We start from the raw sequence: 21,429 nt of genomic DNA on the forward strand, positions 1-21,429 counted from the left end.
CTCCCGATGAGTGGCCTCGTGTTGACAAGCCATAACTCACTGTCGCCCCGGCCTCCGGATGAGTCAAAGGATGTCGGCCGGCAGGGAGGCTGAAGGGGGGTGGGTGTGGGAGAGACAGTGACAGAGAGAGAGAGAGAAAGAAAGAGAGAGAGAGAGGAGGAAGGGGGAGGGGAGTCCTCTGACCTCTCCTTGATCGCCCATGATCTCCCCCTTTTCACTCTTCCATTCTCTTGATCTGGTCCTCTCCAATCACCCACTGCCCACTCCCCCAATCCTCTAAAACTAAGGGCTACAGCGTGTAGGGAGGGGTAGGGGGTGCGGGGGGGCGGGGGAGAACGGCAGGATGGAAATGGTGGGGGGTGGTGGGGGGGGGACTATTTACAAGCCGTGACCAACCAATCAATTAGCGGCTGTTACGCCCCCTCCCCCACTTTCCTTTTAACCCCATCCCGCCATTGTTTGTCTTTCTTTCAATTAACCCTCCCTCCCCCCCCCAGCCCCCCGGCTCCTCCACCCTCACCCCCTTAGTCCATCCAACTCTCCTCGGCTGGTGGGTTCTTCTGTTGGTTTGTGGATGATGACGTCAGACAGCGGAACGTCTGTGCAAAGACACCGATATCTCAGGGGGGTGTTAGTGTCCATGGTTTGTGATAGTCCTCAAGTGCAGAGTGCAGATCTGACACATTCTCAGTTTTGACTGTGAACTCGGAAAAATCGACTGACTAAACTTTGGGCGCTTATAAAACAAACACACACGACACCGTGTTCTGATCAAACGTGAATTTTGAAAGACGCTGCATATGACATGAATAGAACAGTGATAAAAGCCACACAATCGGGTCAATGATAGGTCCTTTTGTTCTTGAAGTAAGCACACCGGTTGAGCGGGTAAACCACATCTGTGGCTGATAACCAACTGAAAAGGAGAGAGACGAAAATTCATTCACAAATGCTCCCGAAGTTTTCGTCAATCCTTGTTTTCTTTTGCACTGGAAATGTAGGAATGTATCAAGATTTGCACCCCAAATAAAGATGACACTCAGTTAGAACCATGAACAACGTTGATATAAGGTTCAAGACGTCCGTCTTCCAACACATGAAAGATGCACACGCATCTGATAGCAGTGAACGGGTCGACTGTTGTGATCATGATGGTAAGCACGTCTTAGCGTGTCTTTCCAAGCATGTAACCTTGTGCTGCCTGACAATAACTGCTATTGTCAACTCTCCGACGGGCGCAACAGCCGAGTGGTTAAAGCGTTGGACTTTCAATCTGAGGGTCCTGGGTCCGAATCACGGTGACGGCGCCTGGTGGGTAAAGGGTGGAGATTTTTACGATCTCCCAGGTCAACATATGTGCAGACCTGCTAGTGCCTGAACCCCCTTCGTGTGTAAACGCATGCAGAAGATCAAATACGCACGTTAAAGATCCTGTAATTCATGTCAGCGTTCGGTGGGTTATGGAAACAAAAACATACCCAGCATGCACACCCCCGAAAACGGAGCATGGCTGCCTACATGGCGGGGTAAAAACGGTCATGCACGTAAAAGCCCACTCGTGTACATGCGAGTGTACGTGGGAGTTGCAGCCCACGAAAGCAGAAGAAGAAGAAGAAGAAGTCAACTCTCCGAAGATTCTGTTGGATGGTGGCGATTAAACAACTTGCTGGCTGCCGCTCTTAAGTTCAAGTCCGTCCCAAAACCTGGAGCAGTCTTGAATGTTGTCCAAAGTCCCAGCCGGTCACATAAACCTAGGGCGGTCTTGAATGTTGTCCAGAACAAAGTCCTACCAAGAAACGTGAAAGAGCTAGGATGACGCACATACAGCTGTCAAACGTACACACGACACCAGGCTGTCGTGACATGGTGGCACTTCTGAGGGACAAAGGTCTGCACAAGCATGTCCATGGATGTGGACCGATCATGTCGCCCTGTATTCACTGCCCTCTCCTTCCTTCCCCGACCCTCTCTTGCCCCCCCGTTGTCAGGTTAACAAAAAGGATACCCTTTACCCTTCTGTGCTGGCGTCGTTTGTTTTTTGCACGTGCCTGAGACGTATTATGCGCGCCCTTCCGAACCCCCTCACCCCCCTCTCTCTCTCCCCTCAAACTTGCGAACACTTTAATCACCCTCGAACCACCTCACCCCCCCCCCTCCTCCTCGGCATAAGGTGATGGACTGCTCTGTTTGTCAAACAATGTCATCCATGATTTTTTGGTGTGTCTGCTATCAAATAATTTAACATCAATCCTTCAGTAAATGTGTGGGTTTTTTTTTTTCTTTGTGTGTGTGTGTGTGTGTGTGTGTGTGTGTGTGTGTGTGTGTGTGTGTGTTTCGTGCTACGTGTAGCCCTCGATGTATGTGTTCTGCAATGTTGAAGATTATACTTGGTAATAAAGTGTAGACTGTCAACTGTTTCATCTCTTCTGCTGTACGTATAATGCGTGCATGAGTGCGTGCGAGCGCGCGCTTGTTTGTGATAAGACGATTTCACAACTTTTCTGTTATAGAATGACTTTTCATGCTGATATAAAAACCAAACAAATTATCGATCGTTCCACTTATACTCAAATGTATGCTAGGGTCTTCGCATTTTATACCGATTATCTCTGTTGCCTTTCTTTCACGCAGTATTCTAGGGACGCGGACAATGAGTGAGGCAAGATGTCCCAAAGTGTGCGCATATGTGACTACTTATTCGTCTGTTTTCAATTATACTCAATGCTGCGACAGGAGTTAAAATAATCGTTGTCTGATATACGTAATTAAAACAATCACGTCTTCTATTTATGTTTTGGACGGTGTTTGTGTGTGTGAGAGAGAGAGAGAGAGAGAGAGAGAGAGAGAGAGAGAGAGAGAGAAAGAAGAAGGGTTTAGTTTCTTGCTAGGCATTTTCATTCCCGTTTCCTCAACACAATCAGGTCTATACACGACAGTGAACGACCTTTGCGCAACCATGATACTAAACACTCTCATTTATAACAGTAAAAAAAGAGCTTCACTAAAGATAGCTACTTCTTCTGAAGAATAATATACAATATCTGCGTCACCCCTTTCACAAACACACACCGCCTCTTTCAGCTTACTCACACCCCCGCCACGGATCATGTAATCATCGCAGAAGCAAATAAACTCCTCTTTAACCTCAACGATGGTCTCCAATAAGAATGCTAAACCATTGGCTCAGATAGAAGCAAAACTACATCAGCAGTTCGCAGACTGCTCCCGTCTCCCCCTCTCTGCTTTACGGATATTTCATTGGAGTCCTGGCCATGCAGACAGATCTCATAATTCGACGCAAGCCAAGACAGGAAAAACAAGACTCAAATCCCCAATAGCCGGCAGACGGAACGTGTGTGCCCCATCTTAACTGCGAAGGTGCTAGACAGTTTTACGTTCTGATTATATGGCTTCACGTGCCTGCTAAACGCTGAAATAGAGATTACGGAATGGGGTTAGAGATTACGGAATGGGGTTAGAAAACGAAGAGAGAGAGAGAGAGAGAGAGAGAGAGAGAGAGAGAGAGAGAATGAAGAAAGAAAAGAAGAAGAAGAAGCGACGGCATGAAGTTAATCGCCCCCATGACTTCTCCGATTGCAAGTGTTTACGTACGCTTAAGCAACCTTCATAAAAGCGCGCGTCAGGCTGTTTATGGGCCGGCTGACCCTAAATTACACGCACATACGATACGGGGGTGCCTCTTTGAAACCTTCTTTACGAGGCTGCTTAGTGTTTTTCATGGTCCAGATAAGGTGTCACTGAAGAGGGCCATCAGTGGTAGGTATCCCGTGTGTGCAGATATAGCTTCTCCTCCCTGCAACGGGGAGCGAGTTAGACTGGCGGCCAGGGAACTGAGAACGGCAAACGGGCCGTGTCCTGGCTGTGACCATGAAACGCTACCCCGTCTGGTGCCAGGTGAGGGGAATAACTGTCACAGACAGACGTCCTTATCACCCACGGCCCGGGGAATCACTTTCTTGCAGACATACGCCAGACACGGCAAAAAACACAGGCTTTTTATTTTATTTTACTTTTTAAAACACAGGCTATTCACAGTCATGGGGGAGAAGAGTGATAGGTGGGGTTGGGGTGGGGGGATGGGGGGGGGGGGTGCTGGATGTGTGGAGCGGGTGAAGGGGAGGGGGAGGGCAGGGGGAACAGGAGAGAGTGTGTGTTATCTGGCAGTCGGCGCAACATGGGACTTTTTTTTTTCCAACCATCTGGGTCATTTCCACCTATCCCTCCCACGCTTACACCCCCTGGCTTCCACATCCAGCAACGCATTCGCATTGACAACAACAACAACAGCAGCAACAACAACAACAAAACAAAAACAAAAAAGAAAAAAAAAAAGAAGATCCTACCGACGAGTCTGATAACTGCTATATAACGATAAATCGGGCCGAGAAAAGTGGTTTTCCTGAAACTTTTCAGTCTGAACTATATATTACACACACACACACATACACGCACACACACACATATATATATATATATATATATCTGTGTGTGTGTGTGTGCGTGTATGTGTGTGTGTGTGTGTAATATATAGTAATATATACACGCACACACACACAGATATATATATATATATATATATGTGTGTGTGTGTGTGTGTGTTGAAAAAAATTTTCTGCCTCTTTTTTTCTGAACAACCTGTATAAATATCTTCTGAACCGTACTTGACTCACCACTTCTTCCACTACAGACTTATACCTTTGCCGGTCGCTGTAGCGGCTGAAAAAATACATCCCGCCACCACCAACCCATACAAAACAACAACAAACCCCCACCCGCTTATTCAAAATATTTGTATGTGTTTAAAAGGGGCTGTCTCTCCCTCCACACACACACACACACACACACACAGTCCAAGCAGGAAAACCACCAAAACAACAACAAACAAGGCCATCAAAACAACCAATCATTAACCCTTCTCACTCTCCCACACCAACCCAAAAACGAAAAACCCAACAAAAGACACGAAAGGAGGGCAGAAACCATCGACAGCACACAACACAACATACCCAGGAGGTCAAACAAACAACGAGAGAGGCACTCACTCAACGGATACACAGTGCATTCGAACACTCCGCCGTGTGTCCCGTGCACTACCACCCATCCTCGCCCCCCTCCTTCATCATCCCCCCCCCCACCATTCCCTTCCCCGCCATGTACCGAGCAACCCCCCACCCCCCCCCCCCATTCCCCCCGGTGCAGCACGCTATACCTGGAGCTGTGGGGCCGGACCTCAGCGACCCGGGGCAGCCCTTCTCGGATTGCTGGGCAAACACGCCCTGTATGTGGGCCCTGTCGGCACGGGCAACATACCGCCGTAGCCCCCCCCCGATACCACCACGCCTGTCGACTATGCCAACCTCTCGTCAGGGGCCTCTGACCTCCCTCCCATCGCCACGTGAAGCCTGTCGGTTTGGGTTTAGGAGGAGGAGGTAAGAAGGAGGAGGAGGAGGTAAGGAGAGACAAAAGGAGGAGGAGCAGGAGGAGGTAAGGAGGAGGAGAAGGAGAGGAGGAGCAAGAGGTGGAGGTAAGGAGCAGGAGGAGGAGAAGGAGGAAGTAAGGAGGAGCAGGAGGAGGAGGAAGGAGGAGGAGGAAGGAGGAGTAGGCAAGGATGAGCCGGAGGAAGGAGGAGGTAAGGAGGAGCAGGAGGATGAGGAGGAGGAAGAAGGAGGAGGAAGGAGGAGGAGCAGGCAAGGATGAGCCGGAGGAGGAGGTAAGGATGAGCAGGAGGAGGAGGTAAGGAGGAGCAGGAGGAGGAGGAAAGAGGAGGAGGAGGAAGAGGAGGTAAGGATGAGCCGGAGGAGGAGGTAAGGAGGAGCAGGAGGAGGAGGAGGAGGAGGAAGAGGAGGTAAGGATGAGGAGGAGGAGGAAGAGGAGGTAAGGATGAGCCGGAGGAGGAGGAAAGGAGGAGCAGGAGGAGGAGGAAAGAGGAGGAGGAGGAGCATGAGGGAAGGGACGTGTGAGATGGGATAAGAAGTGGCAGAAAGAGAGGCAGGTTTTTTTTTTTTCCTGTTTTTTCTTTCTTTCTTTCTTTCTTTCAACCATGTGCAGAACACTGCCGTTGCAAAATGGGGTCATTCACTTTAAGATCTTGTTCCGGTTCAGCCACTGCTGACGCCTCATAATATTCCTCCGACAGTTCACTGCAAATAGACAGTCTGGAGAACACGATACGAAAAGCTTTGTTTTTCTAACCTGACGCGAAAGAAAAAAAAAAAAAAAAATCCGCGTTACAAAATGAGATTTTCCATTAATTTCTGGGCTCGTTTTGAGTCTTTTACGAAAAGCGACGGCAGTGAAGCCACCCGTGCTTTATGTTGACATGTAAGCATTAGTTGTCTGTTGTTTATGTTATCATACCGTTTCCAATAAACACTCTAGATAAAACCCCTTTTCAGACAATTAAGTACTGGTATCAATTCTGGAATCGGCCCCTTGTGGGTTACGGGTAAAATTCGTTTTTTTTACCCCTCCCCCCTCCCCCAAACGTTGAAGATTGGTGGGTTGTGTGTGTGTGTGTGTGTGTGTGTGTGTGTGTGTGTTTTCCCAGATCTAAACTGGTGAACAGTTTCAATTTCGTAAGGAAAACAACAACAACAACAAAAAAAAAAACCACATCGACCTGACATGCCACTGATGACAGACAGGCAAACACCAGTTTCGTTTTCATACTGATTTCGCATCTGATCTCTTGTCACGAACTGGTGGAGTCTTCCTCAACTCTCACTGCGTTTTCATGAGAGACACACACAGAGAGAGAGAGAGAGAGAGGGAGAAAGAGAGAACGCATGTTCCTCCAAAATGGATTCATTCCCATCATGCACGGCCCAGTCAAATTTGTTCTCAAATTCTCAAGCGATATGGAAACTTCAAACGACAAGGATAAGGAAATAGCTATTTGGTGGGGTGGCGGAATGCCTCTGTACTCAAAGCATGACACATAACACATGTGGGTAGAAAAAAGAAACGTACACTAACCCATGCATTTCATCTTTATTGTCGGTGCATGTATGCGTATATATATATAGAGAGAGAGATTTGTTCGTTTGCGCCTGTGTGTAGTGTGTAAAAAAGCCGTCATGAAGCATCAACTCCACTTCCAAACTACAACCGGTGTTTGAATGCAATGCAATTGCCACATCTTCTGATTCAGGCAGCCTACAATTACTTTGAGCACAACCTTTCCCCTCGTGTATCAAAAACTGACTCGTGTTAGCGGGAAGAACAGGAACCCGACGAAAATTTCAACATGACCAGTATTCCATCTGGAGCACACCGTTTCCTGCACCACTTAAACGCTGGGTCTGGCGCACCACTTCCTCGCTTATCGTGTAGGTCGGCCTGCACACTTCCGTGCCTGTGATCTGTGACTACAGTTTGACGAAGGACCTCCGAGATAATTATCTCGAGACACTTCTGTTCGCCCTGTTACGAACTTATTTCCCCTTCCATTTCTTCTGCTTCTTCCTCATTGTTTTCGTTGATTTTTTTTTTTTTAATGCCTAGGTCCGTCTTCAGTGACATACTGATTAAAAACAACAACAACAACAATTAAAAAAGAAAACCAACAACAAAAAACAGATACGGTTGGAAAACAAAAACCACCACCACCACCACAAAACCACACACACAGTGGAAACAGAATAAACATCTATTTGGAGGGGATCGTGTTGCTCTCAAATTTTCAGAAATACTTCTGCCGGTTTTGTATTAATTTGAATCGATAGGATTGCTCAAACTTATGAAATACACAAAAGCATTCTTTAACAAATAAGCAGCAGCGCCGCAGTTTCTCAAAAGTTGTTTGAGCATGAATTACGCAAATGATGTGTTTAAATAACAAAATTCGTAACTCTGCGGCCAGTATTCAAATCAATGCACAGACATGTGCATTTCATTAATCAACCAATGACAATTAGACCGATCCAGCCTTACTCAGCGATCATATTTGTTCAAGTATGCGAAACCTTCTTTCAAGGACTTGTTAAAAATCAAACAAAAACCGCCTGGACAGGTAGATTTGAGTCCAGATTGTTGGTGATTTGTTCTTAGGTAACATTTGACCGTTGTGTAACTGCAGTCCACTAATCCACGATACCAACCTACCCCACCCAAAAACAAAGGTGGTATCAGTGTACTGAAGTAAACTGTAGTACTTGCTGTCTGTCTGAAACGGCGGCTGTTCTCCCCGGAGCGCGTCGCCACAGTGCAGCGCCACGCATGTGATATCTTTTATAACTGTCTACATGTGTACTTTGATTTCTCTGAAGAAATTTGCAAAGGACAACCTTTTCGTTGTCGCGGTTTATTTTGCGTGCGCAAAAAAGCATACTGCTCGAGGGACATCGGTTTATATCGAATGACTAGCACCCAGACCACCACTCAAGGTCCAGTAGAAAGGGGGAGTAAAAAATCCCGGTCTGTATGTGGGACTCGAACCCGTGGACACTCGCTTCCTAGTCGGGTGCACAACCACTAAGCCACAGCTTCACCTCACTGATCAGTTTTGCTTCTGTGTGTAACAATCAGGAGCTGTCAGCACACGGATACACAAATCATCTGATCACCTTGCCGCAAGTTGACAGATGAAATGCGGGATTAGCTGAACTAAAGCTGCAGCTGGCCTTGTCACCTGTCATCCTGACCGTCTGCCACCATCCTGCTTGTTTCCCTGTTGTGTCAGCGTCAGACGATACCGCCCCCTCACCCCCCTCCACACACACACACCCACATTAGCTCCTCTCCCCCACCTCTCATGCTAATCCACGTCGGCTAAAAACTCGTCCTAGCATGGAGATGTCCGCGTCAAACTAGACTCAACAAACCCGGCATTGAAACACATCGCTTGGAAAAAAACAAAACAAAACAAAACAAAACAACAAAAAAACACACACAAAAAAAACAGCATCGTCAACGACAGCACGGATGAATGAACGGGGCAACGTACGCTTTCGTTGGAAACCCCTCCTTTTAATTATTTACCCGCTAGTTGCTGCTCAACCGAAGAGATCATAACTCGAGAAAGCACAACAGAAAACCTTGTCGCTGTCCGTAATGACGGCTATAACGTGCGCACGGACCAGTGACCCGCTTCGGGGGTTTATGGCGAACGGGCAGACAGCGCCGGGACGGGGTGAATCCCTTCACACATCCCATCCACGGTGGAAGGCCGTGCGGGATCAATGGGTGGGGGGATTTCGGGAAGAATGCCAGCAAGGAAAGTGCATCAGAACCGAAGGCCATAGAGGGTGAATAGATCAGGGGTCCATTTCCCGTTGACAACAGCTATATGGGGGGGCTCTCTGGACGTGGCACAAGAGACAACAGAAACAGACGACGATCAGAAAGATCCCCCCCCCCCGCCCTCCCACCTCTCCCCCATTCCCCTTTACTGCCCTCCAACGCAACAGTACAGTCTGTCTCGCCGAGTACTGAACAGAATTGTAGAATAGAGAATTAAAAGATCGAGATAATCATCTTTTTTTAAATGAAAGGTTTGTTTTTATTATATATATATATATAAAAGTGCGTGTGTCCCTGTCTCGCTGGGTGATTGGACAGTGTCCTTGTGCGTAAGTGTGCTTGTGCGCGCGCTGTGTGTGTGTGTGTGTGTGTGTGTGTGTGTGTGTGTGTGTGTGTGTGTGTGTGTGTTCGTTCTTTAGTTTAGCGTCTTTTCACTATCAGTAATATTAAACGATTAAAAAAAAAAGAAAAGAGAAAAAAAGGGGGTGGGGTGGGGGGTGGGGGGAAGGGGAGAGGGAAGAGCAAAACAGAAAAAAGGTAGAAAACTACCAAAAAATGCATAACTAACATGCAATTACATTTAACAGTAATAATTCAATAATGATAACAATAATTAGAATTCTTGTCGCTGTGTGTGTGTGTGTGTGTGTGTGTGTGTGTGTGTGTGTGTGTGTGTGTGTGTGTGTGTGTGATAAAAACAAACCAAAAAAACCCCACAACAAACAAAAATCGTCAATAAACAATTACGGGCTCTGCGGTCGTCTTGACACCAAATAAGAAGCTAACGAATAACAAATAGTGACCTACTTGCCACAGCTCTCTCTCTCTCTCTCTCTCTCTCTCTCTCTCACACACACACACACACACAGAGCAGCAAGTCACTCAACACGCTGATAACAGCATTGAACAAGGTTACCACAAGTGCTAGTTCACACCGCTACTGAAAATGACAGGCATACATTATAGAAGAGAGTGGGAGGAGGGAAGAGCGAGAGTGTTGATGAGGGACAAGAAAAGGACTGGAAAAGGTGCCACGAGCACGTTCGTGTGCGTGTGTGTGTGTGTGTGTGGAAGGAATAGGATGGGGAAAAAACAAACCACACACAAAAGGCGGGGGGACACGGATATGGAGACAGAGAGGACCAAAGACAGTATCAAAATAACCCATGTGACCCTGCAGCCACAACTCAATGACAGGCATCACATTGCCAGCACAGCCTTCTCAGTGCTCAGGGCGGAGTTGCGTGGAGTGTGCCCACTGTGTGGTTTCCTGTTCCCCTCAACGAGAGAGAGAGAGAGAGAGAGAGAGAGAGAGGAGGAATATCCCTTCCCCTCAAACCACCACTATTCTACGAAGCAGGGTGCTCAAAGCATCAGAGCTTTGTATAACACACACACACACACACACACACAAACTCACTCGCGTTTTAGCCCCTATTTTGTCAATGTCTTTTTTTCCTTTTCATTCCAAAATACTGCTTTTACATTCATACACAGTTCAAAGTCTTTACACACACACGCACACACACACAGACATATATATATATATATATATATATATATATATATATATATATATATATATATGTGTGTGTGTGTGTGTGTGTGTGTGTGTGTGTGTGTGTACTTGCCAAAAAGAAAAGTACAGAAACTAAAATCAAGTAAAACTCCGCAACTTCACCAGCGAAACATAGAACAACACAACAAGAGATGACGTACGTTTTCCCCCCAACCCGCCCCCCCCCCCCCCCCCCCCCCTCTTCTCGGACGAGTTCCACTGCCGCCCACAGCGACATGTGCCGAACGCACCGACACCCCGCCAAGCCAGCAAGGCATCAAAATTCATAGCTCCCCGAGCCCCAGGCTGCGACCTCCATCCCGACACAAGATCCTATCTGCCACTGCCACCCCCCCCCCCCTGCCCCTCCACTCTCTCTCTCCCCTCCCCCCTCCATCCCTCCCCCCCATCACCTCCCCAAGTTCATCGTCAGGAGTCTGGCGACACACTACCTCCATTCTGGCCCAACAGATTACAGTGCCAGGGACAACTAAAGACAATACGTTCCAGAGATCCGGACCGGACTTAACGGGCCAGACATAGGGAGGGCCCAAAGTGCTCTGCAGGTCGTCTCTCTCCCCCCGCCTACCCCCCTCACCCCCACACCCCCTCTCACCCCAAACTCCCACCTCTTCTTCCCCTTCACTCCCGTCCGAGCCGCTTAGAGAACTGACAGTACATGCGTGTAGAAAAGCTTACAGTCGCAAAAACCAAGAAAGCTCACAGTGGCGTATCATCCATCCATCCCAGGATATGGCTTGGTCAGTCACACTACCACTACTACTACCGTCCGTGCTCAGTCGGTCTCAAGCTAGCAAGCCCGTGGGACAGCCCGCTCTGTCACGTCCAGTACTGCAGGGCACGGAGGTGAAGCATGCGAGGACCCGGGAGGATGACAATCCGGATCAAAGGGCTACTCCCCACGTCCCCCTCAAAAGGCTACCCCCCCCACCCCCTCGTCCTCCTGAAGCCCTCATCCCCCAGGAGGCTGAGTCAGTGTGGGTACCGCCTATCGGTCATTATATATATATATATATATTTTTTTTTTTTTTGGTAGGGGGGGGCGGGAGGGGGGAGGGGGGTTAGACTGCTAAGGTCTGTAAGTCCAAGGTTACTGAGGGGGATGACGGGGATAGACAGTTTCATTCAACGTGTAATCTGGAAAGCCAGCGAGTGCTTAAAAGTTACCGAGTGCGCGGTGTGTCTGTGTGTGGATGTTGAGGTTGAGAAGAGGGTCGGAAAAGATGGACTCTCTCTCTCTCTGGAATGAAGGGGTAAGGGTAAAAAGTTGGGTTTAGAGTTTTATCCAGTACAGAATTACCGCGACAGGCACAACTGATCATTTTACTACACTAATGGCAGGGGGAAACACAGTCAAATTACACCTGTGCTATTCTCTTGTGAGGCTCACTGACTGTTCTAGTGTGACTGTACAGACTTCGGAATATCCACTTTATTTTAAAGGGAGAGACAGCGTAAGCGATATAGCGAGGACACCAAGGGAAAGAATGAAGAGGGAGAGAGAGAGAGAGAGAGAGAGAGAGAGAGAGAGAGAGAGAGAGAGAATTGGAGCGAGTTAAAAGTGAGAGAAGAACTTTACAACAAAAGAAACCTTACAGTAAACACTGGCATTGTTCTGAGATGTAAAATACAGTATTAGCGATTTTTTTTCTAACTGCTCCCCCTCCCCTCACACACACACACACACGCACACACACACGCACACACACAGGTCCACACACACACGTCCAGAACGTCAAACATATACAAACGAACGAAAACATCCCAATGGAGAACAGTCACCGATAACGGGGCGACACGTCGACTTAGCAAATCCCCATAAAATCCCCCTCTCCAAGTCCCCACATGAAGACAGAAGGTCAGGGAGCAGGCCGAAGCAGCAGCAGCAGCAGAAACAGCAGCAATACAAGCATTAAATCAGAATCAACACAGAGGTCTTCCCTTCACCACGGCTGCCCAGTGGGGCCAGGAAGACCAGAACTGCATCCCGCAAAGATAACCCACAAGGTGGGGGGTGGGGGGAATGAGACTAGAAGCAAAAGGGTGGATGGACGGGTGGGAGGTGGTGGTGGGGGGCGGCGATGGGGAGACGGTAGGAGAGGGGGGAGGGGAGGTCGAGAACCTCCCGTCCCCCCCCACCCCCCCAGAAAAAAAGGACCCCCCCCGCCCCCCCTACACACACACACACAGGCAGACTAAAGCAGCTTTCCTCGAGTCATGCAAAACACACATACACACAACCACTGGAACACACACAGACTGCGTAAAGCCCCCCCCCCCCCTCCCCCCCCTCCTCCTCAGAGACGGAAGGTGGGGGAGGTGAAATGGTGAGATGGAGATGGAGGCGGGGTAAGGGTGGGGTGGAAATGGTGGGAACAACACGACAGTCCCCGCCATGTTTGTTTTTACTGTCGACGACAGGCACATGCACATGCGGGAGGAGGAAAAAAAAAAGGATGGGGGTGGGTGGGGGGGTGGAGGGGGAGTGAAAGAGAGAGGGGACTGGGGGAGGGGGGGGGAGTGAGGGGCGGGAAGGAAGCAGGGTGGGAGAATGAGAAACTGGAGGGACAGAGTGAGAGAGAGGAGGAGCAGGAGGGGGAAGAGAGAGAGAGAGGCAGAGAGAGAGAGAGAGAGAGAGAGAGAGAGAGAGAGAGGGTGGGGGGGGCAGAGATCAGAGAGAGGAAAGAGACAAGAGATACACAAAGAACAGAAACAACAGAGAAAGGAGCGGTCGTTCCCAGTTCCCCCCAACAGACTCGATTCAGCCTCCTCCAGCAACCCAAACAAGACAGCTAATCAAGTAATCATGTTTGAATTAACTAAAACTTGCTTGCTCATCCCCATCCACGCCCCACCCCCATCCCCACCCCACCCCATCCCTCCCGTCCCTGCAGGCAAGGAGGGACGAAGAGAGAACTGAGGGAGAGAAGATTAGAAATTGTATGGGAGAGGAGGAAGAGAGAGAGAGAGAGAGAGAGAGAGAGAGAGAGAGAGAGAGGAAAAGGGGCAGGGGTTGAGGGGAGTTGGGGGGGGGGGGGAGAGAGGTTCAGGGTGGGAACGAGATTGTCGAGGAGATGGTGGTGGTAGTAGTAGCAGCTAGCAAAGCAATCATCATAATCGTCATTATCATCATCGTCATCCCCGTGCCCACAGATGAGTTGCCCAGGCACGGCCTGTCCTGCCTCCGGGTAAACTACTCCCTGACCCGCTAATTTGGCTGATTTCATTCCGAGCACTGCAGCACAGCAAGGGACCCCCCAAGTCCATGCGACCCTCTGTATGTGTGTGCACGGTAAGGTGCCCTGTGTGTGTGTGTGTGTGTGTGGAAGTGTGTGTGGATGTGGATGTGTGTGTGTGTGTTTGTCAGTGTGTGTGTGTGTTTGTGAGGGGCTGGGGTGGGGTGAGAGGTGGGGTGGGGGGCACGGGGGGTGCTACCAGTCTGACTGACGACTCATTCTTTGTGTGTGTGCATGTGTGTGTGCATGTGTGTGTGTGTGTGTGTGTGTTTGTGCGCGCGCGAGGTTTACGTGTGAGTGTGTGCACACGCGCAAGCGTATGTATGCGGTGTGTATGCATGTGGGGTGGAGTGGGGAGGAGGAGGGTGAGGGGGGAGCTGGGTGTCGATTTTCTTAACTGCTTGCGAAATCACCAAACGGGTTTGCTCAGTTGACTTTTAATAATATTTCCTATTACTTAAGTAATGCATGCACAGCCAGTGTCTCTTCTGCATGCCCCCATCAGGGGTTAAACTTAAAGGACTCAACAGTTTTACTCTCCTTTCTTCGTTCTCTTGTGTATGATGATCACGTACACACGCGAGTACACCCACAAAGGACGCGTACATGCGAACAGTGGGAAATACAGAGACAGGGGGGGGAGAGAAAGAGAGAAGGGAAGAACATGATGCAGAGGAAGACCGATCTCTGATGTGCTGTCATATCTGTGAAAGTGCATGTTTGTTGCATATCTGTAATGCATGTGTATGTGTATGTGTGTCTGCATGTTTTACATTAGTTTGCTTATTTATCATCATTGGTTTTTTTTGGTGCACATAGAGTTGACTTCATCAAGATTTTACGCCTTATAAATATTATTATAATTAGTAGTAGTATTTGTATGTATTTATTATTATTATTATTATATTTTAAAACTGATTTATTAATTTATTTTATTTTATTGATTTTTCATATTCTAAAATTATATATATATTTTTTCATTTTATTCTATTATTTTTTTCTCAAGGCCTGACTAAGCGCGTTGGGTTACGCTGCTGGTTAGGCATCTGCTTGGCAGATGTAGTGTAGCGTATATGGATTTGACCGAACGCAGTGACGCCTCCTTGAGCTACTGATACTGATACTGACCGATCTTCTTTCTTTATTTTGTTTTAGAAGGGGAGCGGAGGTGAGAGAGAGCGAGAGAGAGAGAGAGAGAGAGAGAGAGAGGGGGGGGGCAGGGGTGCCGGGGGACTGCAAGGCCGAAGAGAGAAAACAGAGCGAAGAGAGGGAGATGAGAGTCTGAGACAGAAACATGGAGAGAGGCCTGGCCAGCCACACACACACACACACACACACACACACACACACACACACACACATACACACACACACACACACACACACACACACACACACACACACACACACACACACACACACACACACACACACACACACACACACACACACACACACACACACACACACACACACACACAGAGTAAGGGCACCTTACCGTGCACAATGACGGTGTAGTTGATGCTGATGCTGCCGAAGCCGTTGGTAGCCCGACACACGTACAGCCCGGCATCCATCATGTGCACGTTCCGTATCCGCAACTGTCCATCCTGTGTCACCTGCAACGCAACACACACACACACACACACACACACAAACACCGCCTCTCATCAGTAAACTCTCACGAGGCGATTTACACTATTAATATACCACCCGTATTCTAAATACATACACAGCAGCAGCAGAATCATACAATGGCCTTTGTCTGTAAACACAAGGCCTGACTAAGCGCGTTGGGCTACGCTGCTGGTCAGGCGTCTGCTTACCAGATGTGGCCGGTGAAGCGTACATGGATTTGTCCGAACGCTGTGGCGCTTCCTTGAGTAACTGACCTGAACTGACTGTAAACACCAGGTACAAAATGCCAGAGGGAAAGAGAAGTCCAGACAGCCTCGTTGCATCGCGAGGTTGATTTCGGTTCGGTTCAATCCGGATATGTATGGGTCGAAAGTGTAGTAAAAACGTGTGGTTTCGCGAGAGACCCGAACAGTCCCGATTTTATTTATTTATTTATCTATCTATTTTTTGCAAATGTAGATAACCTTTACGAATCCACATCAGGTTGTCTCTTGAATCCAGCTTCCCTCCCCATGGACCATCTGGGAGCTGAAGGGTGTCCATCGCCCAGGGCTGGGGGGTGGGGGGGTGCTCCGTCGATCCTTGCAGCCCTGGGTTTGCTTTGCGTTCTGAATTTTCCAAAGTCGATGGAATCAACGTGGACTTAGGAATATTCTCAACGCCAAACAAAAACGAAGTCGCTGCTAAGATGGCTCATACAACCCTGCCCTGGTATCGACGACACTCATGTGGTGCGTTAAAGTGCATGTCGACCCTGTATGGGGTCTGCTGTGTGTGTAGGGGGTCTGCGGTGCGTGTAGGGAGTCTGCGGTGTGTGTTCAAGCATTCAGAAACCCTGTCTGTTACTGTGGTTGTGATTAGATTTGTAAAGGTGAAAAGAGAAAGAAAAAGTTCCAATGATAAAAGAGCATTATACTCTGCACGTCAACGTCTATCATATCTGCTTTTGACTGAACCAAGTTTCTTAATAAAAAAAATTAAAAAAATCTAAAAAATGGGGGAAAAGTCTGTGATTCCAATGGTTCTGGCACACGAGTGCAAGTTCATGATTATATATACCAAGATCGCTGGGCACAAAAGGAGGGGGAAAAGGTGGTGGTGGTGGTGGTGGTGAGAAACGGCCGGGAGATGGTGTGAAGAGGAGGGGAGAGGAGAGGGAGGGGGGAGTCGGATACAGAAGAAGGAAGACGAGAAAGACAAGGAACGATCAAAGTGGGTTCTTCTGTTATGCTATTGAACAACGGCCCCGGACCATAATTCAACACAAGAAATGGGAAGCGAAGGGCGGGGGTAGACGTGAGCGCGAACAACCAATGTTTTTCTTTTTCCATATAAAAGTGAATGAACCCAACCTTAATCAATACTGATACTGCTACGTATGGTGACTGGGAAACCTTGGGAGGTGAAGAGAGGGAATTCACGTGTGGGGAAACAAAGAGGGAGAGACTGAGGGCGCGCATAGAAAAAAACAAAATTTCTCCTTGCCGTGGCTTCACGGGTACAGTAAGAATGTATTTCACACACACACACACACACACAGGGAAGGAAAGTGGAGAGACAGACAGACAGACAGAGAGAGTTCAATAATCTCAACAGTTGTGAAAGCGTCAAAGAACTGTAGGCCACAGAATCGGCTTGTCTACAGCAACGCTGCAGGTGGTGTGAGCTCGACTAAGCCAGCTTGCTAACCCAAGTCCTGGGCCGTGTCAGTTTGCCTGCCTGCCTGTCAGCCCTGTAAGCTTCACGATCCCCTGGGGTGGTCATTAAGAAGCCAGGGCCCACAACTGAACCAGCCAAACACAACACAAGCATGCTTTTGCCAAGTCTGGACTGTGACTGTGAAAGCTTGCAACTGGAACAGAAAAGGAAAGGGGCGTGTATGGGGGGACTGGTGGACAGAACCAGTCTTGCCATTTTTTAAGACAATCGGGAATTCCCTGTCAGCGATCTAAACTCCCTGTCTATATGCACAAATTATTTTCGAAGCGGATCGCTCCTCGGTGGACTGGGCACACACCCCGTGGAAGCCGCCTGTATCCAACAGAATTCACCGGACTTTGACAAGGAATCCCCAGGGAAAGCGGATGACCACAGAACACCTGGCGCGGGTAACCTAAAGACCGACGCCAGACAGAGAGGGGGTGAGGGAGGGACAGACAGAGAGGGAGCCAGACTGAGAGAGACAGGGACACGGGGACATAGACATGGACAGACACACACACACACAGACAGACACACACACACACGAGTCAAAATAAGGAAAGATGATTCGATCAACTGACCTTGAACCGAGTCCAGCCGGTGTGGATGGTCTCGCCATCCTTCTTCCACTCGGTGAAGGGGGTGGGGTCGGCCTCCACGGGACACAGCAGCTTGGTGTTCTTGCCCCGCTTGGCCACGTGCCGGTGGTGGGGCCGGCCCCTCACCTTGGGCGGTCCTGCACACGTCATCACGGGTATGCCGTCACGTCATGTTCATTCATATACCCCATGACATCACGAATTCCATCATCATACGTCATATTTATTATATCTCATGACGTCATGGATTCCATCAACCAGATAAGTTGTCATTATTATTATCATCATTATCATGTCGTGTCTGTCATCAACAAATGAATGGGAAATCTTGGTGTTGTGGCATGCTACAATGCTCAAGAGCTCGGTCAAAAAGGTAGAGTTACCATGCATCCACACACGTGGTTCAGGGTGATTCGTTCCTACCACCACCAGTTTAATTAAAACATGTTTGATAATCGATTTAGTCTGATGATTCGATAAGTCAAGTACAAGTGAAATTCGTGGATACTTAAATCTATTATTCACATTATTGCTTCTCTTTTTCTGCCACCCTCTCTTAATCGCTTGTTACCTATATGACATGTGATAAACCGTGCAACAACTGAAAGCAGTTCAAAGCAAAATTAGTTTTTGTATAATTCTTGTATAATATATGTTACAAAATATTTATAGTAGTGGCAGATATAGTAATCTGGTGGGCTGGAGGTTTTACGAATGCAATACATTTGATACTGATGGATGCACAGACAAAAAGAAAGATTAATAGCAGGTTTAAAAGAACTGCAGCGACAGAAGCCGCCATGAGAATGAGAGTGGTCAAGATAGTAGTGAAACTGCTACAACAGTAGTCTCCTTTCTCAAATGATCCCCCCCCCCCCCTCTAAATTCCCTTTCCCGTAACAATTAGAACCAAAAAAAAAGAGGTACAATCAACGGCAGGGAACGTTGCCGAATTAACAGCAACAAAAACCTGCGGCATTCTTTCCTTGACGTCATTCCCCTGACAACGCCTTTCCCCGTGACCGCACGAGTGGAATACGGAAGTACCGAAAACACCCCGGTGCAAGGAACTCAAAGAACCCGTGCCATTGCCCTCTGTCTATCCGATAAGTCGACTGGGGTCCCCTCCCTGGAGCCACAGGTGGGGTGGAAGGAAGTCAGTTCACCGAGGCAAGCACATACACAGAGAAAAAGAGAGAAAGACCGAAATGCCAACAGGGACGATTCCAACAGTCAGATGCAGGTCACACGCAGCGCCGTCCGCAGAGACCCGCAGGCGAAAGGCTGGACCCCGAGATTAGGCAGCCAGACGGCGGGACACGCACACACATCGACCTTTTGCATTGCGGCAAGGGGGGAACGGGATAAGGCAGGAAGGCAGGCAGAGATAGTGTCACCCCTGAGCCGCCCCAGCCCGCTGCCAGCACCGCCCGGTACCAAGCTGGAGGTAGAGGGGACCTGCAGAGCCCGATAAGACCCAGTACAGGCCAAAGGTTTTCCTTTGGGTGGAAGTAAAGGAGGAGGGGGACCATGGCTCTACCCTTGTCAGGCACTGCTTTCGGTCTGCTCGTTACTTATTCCTACCAGTGAGAAACTCTTGTCTTCCTTTTTTTGTTCCATCTTCTGCCACGCCCCTTTTTAGTTCTCCCATCCCCCTCGCTTCTCCCTAACGTTTTAATTTTTGTTACCCCTTTCATTGGCTCTGCTGTAATGAGGCTTCGCCATACAGACACTGTATCAGAAGAATGGGAAAGAACTGGTCAGAAAGAAGTGGGTCGGCAGAGCTTCCTCATGGTTTCTGAGGCTGGAGTTGTTGGTTTTTTGGTATAATTTCTTTTATTTATTTATTTATCTATTTTTGTTACAGATAGGCTTCTGAAACTTATTGCCCAATCATTACTGTTCCACTGCCGCGTTCACGTGATAAGGCTTTAGAGCTCAGCTGTGACATGATTCCACTTTCACCTCCCAATGTTTGTGTGTGTGTGTGTGTGTGTGTGTGTGTGTGTGTGTGTGTGTGTGTGTGTGTGTGTGTATTCTATCTCAGCCTTAGGCTTGTGAAACAATCAACCATCTTGACAGAATCGAACAGAACTGGTTAGTAGTTTTTCTTTTTTCTTTTTCTTATCCAGCGATTCTTCCCTGCTTCAATTTGCCAATTCATGGTTATTTATGATTATTATTGCATTATTACCATAACACAGCATTATACTTGTCATTCCATCGTTAATTCAAAAACGCTATCCTTGTCATTCCGTTGTTAATTTGATATTGAAATCATAATTAATAAAAAAAAAAAGCACACACACAAAAACATTTAAAAAATGCTTGTAATGAGAAAGCCGGCAATAGCATACATTATATGCAATGCACCCACTTTATATATCGTGCACGCAATTATCTTTTGCCTGCCTCGTGCTTTCTCTCCCCTCACAATCAGTCAGAATTTTGTTAGTGGGGCAGTGGCCTTGTGGCAATGCGCCCGACCGGGACGCTAGTGTCAACAGGTTCGAATCTGAATTACGGACCTGGATTTTTTTTTTTTTTTGTCGACAAGGCTCTGGAGTGATGGTCTGGGTGCTAGTCTTTCGAGTGATACGATAAACCGGTATCCCGCGTGCAGCGTGCACTTAGCGTATATCAAAGCACCGAAGGCAAGAAATGGCTTTTCCCTAGAAATATTCTGTAGAAAAAAAACAAAAATTTATAAAGTGAAATAAATGCCGACAAATACACACACATGCTAAAGAGTCAGCCATAAGGACCATACCAGGCGTTCTGCATGAGGTGAGTCGTGACCCTGAACTGAAGCATGCTTGTTTCATACCGTGAACTTAGTAAAGAAACTTAGTTAAGATTACCAGCTAGTTTCGTTTGGCGTTTACGTCATCAACACAGGGCGGTCTCCCGGTGATACGAGATGAAAGCGAGAGTCCAGTCGCGTCGAAATACTGCTACTGCTTGAACTAATAGGGGCTTATTATGGAGTGCAATTTCATGAAAATAACCAAACAAGCTGAATGCGATATCCAGGTAAATCAGTGCAGGTTTTGTTCTTGTGAGCGAGCGAACGAGAGAGACAGCGAACGAACATGAGAGGGAGAGAGAGAGAGAGAGAGAGAGAGAGAGAGAGGGGGGGGGGGAGCGAGAGGGAGAGAGGGACAGACAGACAGACAACAGAGATGGCTGAGATGTGGGAAACGGGGTGAGGGGACTTCCGCACACAGATCAACAGTCTTTTAAGAAACGGGACATCATCTTTGATCCAGAACTGGGCAAGGATCCACCCCCTCACCTCCCCCTTTCCATCCAAACAAAACAAACGAGAGAGAGTCACTAATGACAGACAAGAGAAAATGAGAGACTGACCCAGCCACTACAAAGGGCCTCAAGGGCTGTGACCCAGCAGAGGTCC

General features: G+C 48.2%; 1 protein-coding gene across 2 annotated transcripts in view; it reads right to left on the minus strand.

The window, feature by feature from the left end:
* The window catches only part of LOC143300916 (fibroblast growth factor receptor-like 1), a 149,276-nt gene that overhangs the window by 12,691 nt on the left and 115,156 nt on the right, over positions 1 to 21,429 (minus strand). For both annotated transcript variants that reach the window (XM_076614866.1, XM_076614862.1), the window contains 2 exons: positions 17,997 to 18,151; positions 15,575 to 15,695 (listed from right to left, as the gene is read on the minus strand). In XM_076614866.1, the coding sequence (XP_076470981.1) occupies positions 15,575 to 15,695; positions 17,997 to 18,151 (276 nt within the window). The remainder of the gene's footprint in view (positions 1 to 15,574; positions 15,696 to 17,996; positions 18,152 to 21,429) is intronic.

The sequence above is a fragment of the Babylonia areolata genome, chromosome 2, assembly GCF_041734735.1.
Source record: "Babylonia areolata isolate BAREFJ2019XMU chromosome 2, ASM4173473v1, whole genome shotgun sequence".
Taxonomy (NCBI): domain Eukaryota; kingdom Metazoa; phylum Mollusca; class Gastropoda; order Neogastropoda; family Buccinidae; genus Babylonia; species Babylonia areolata.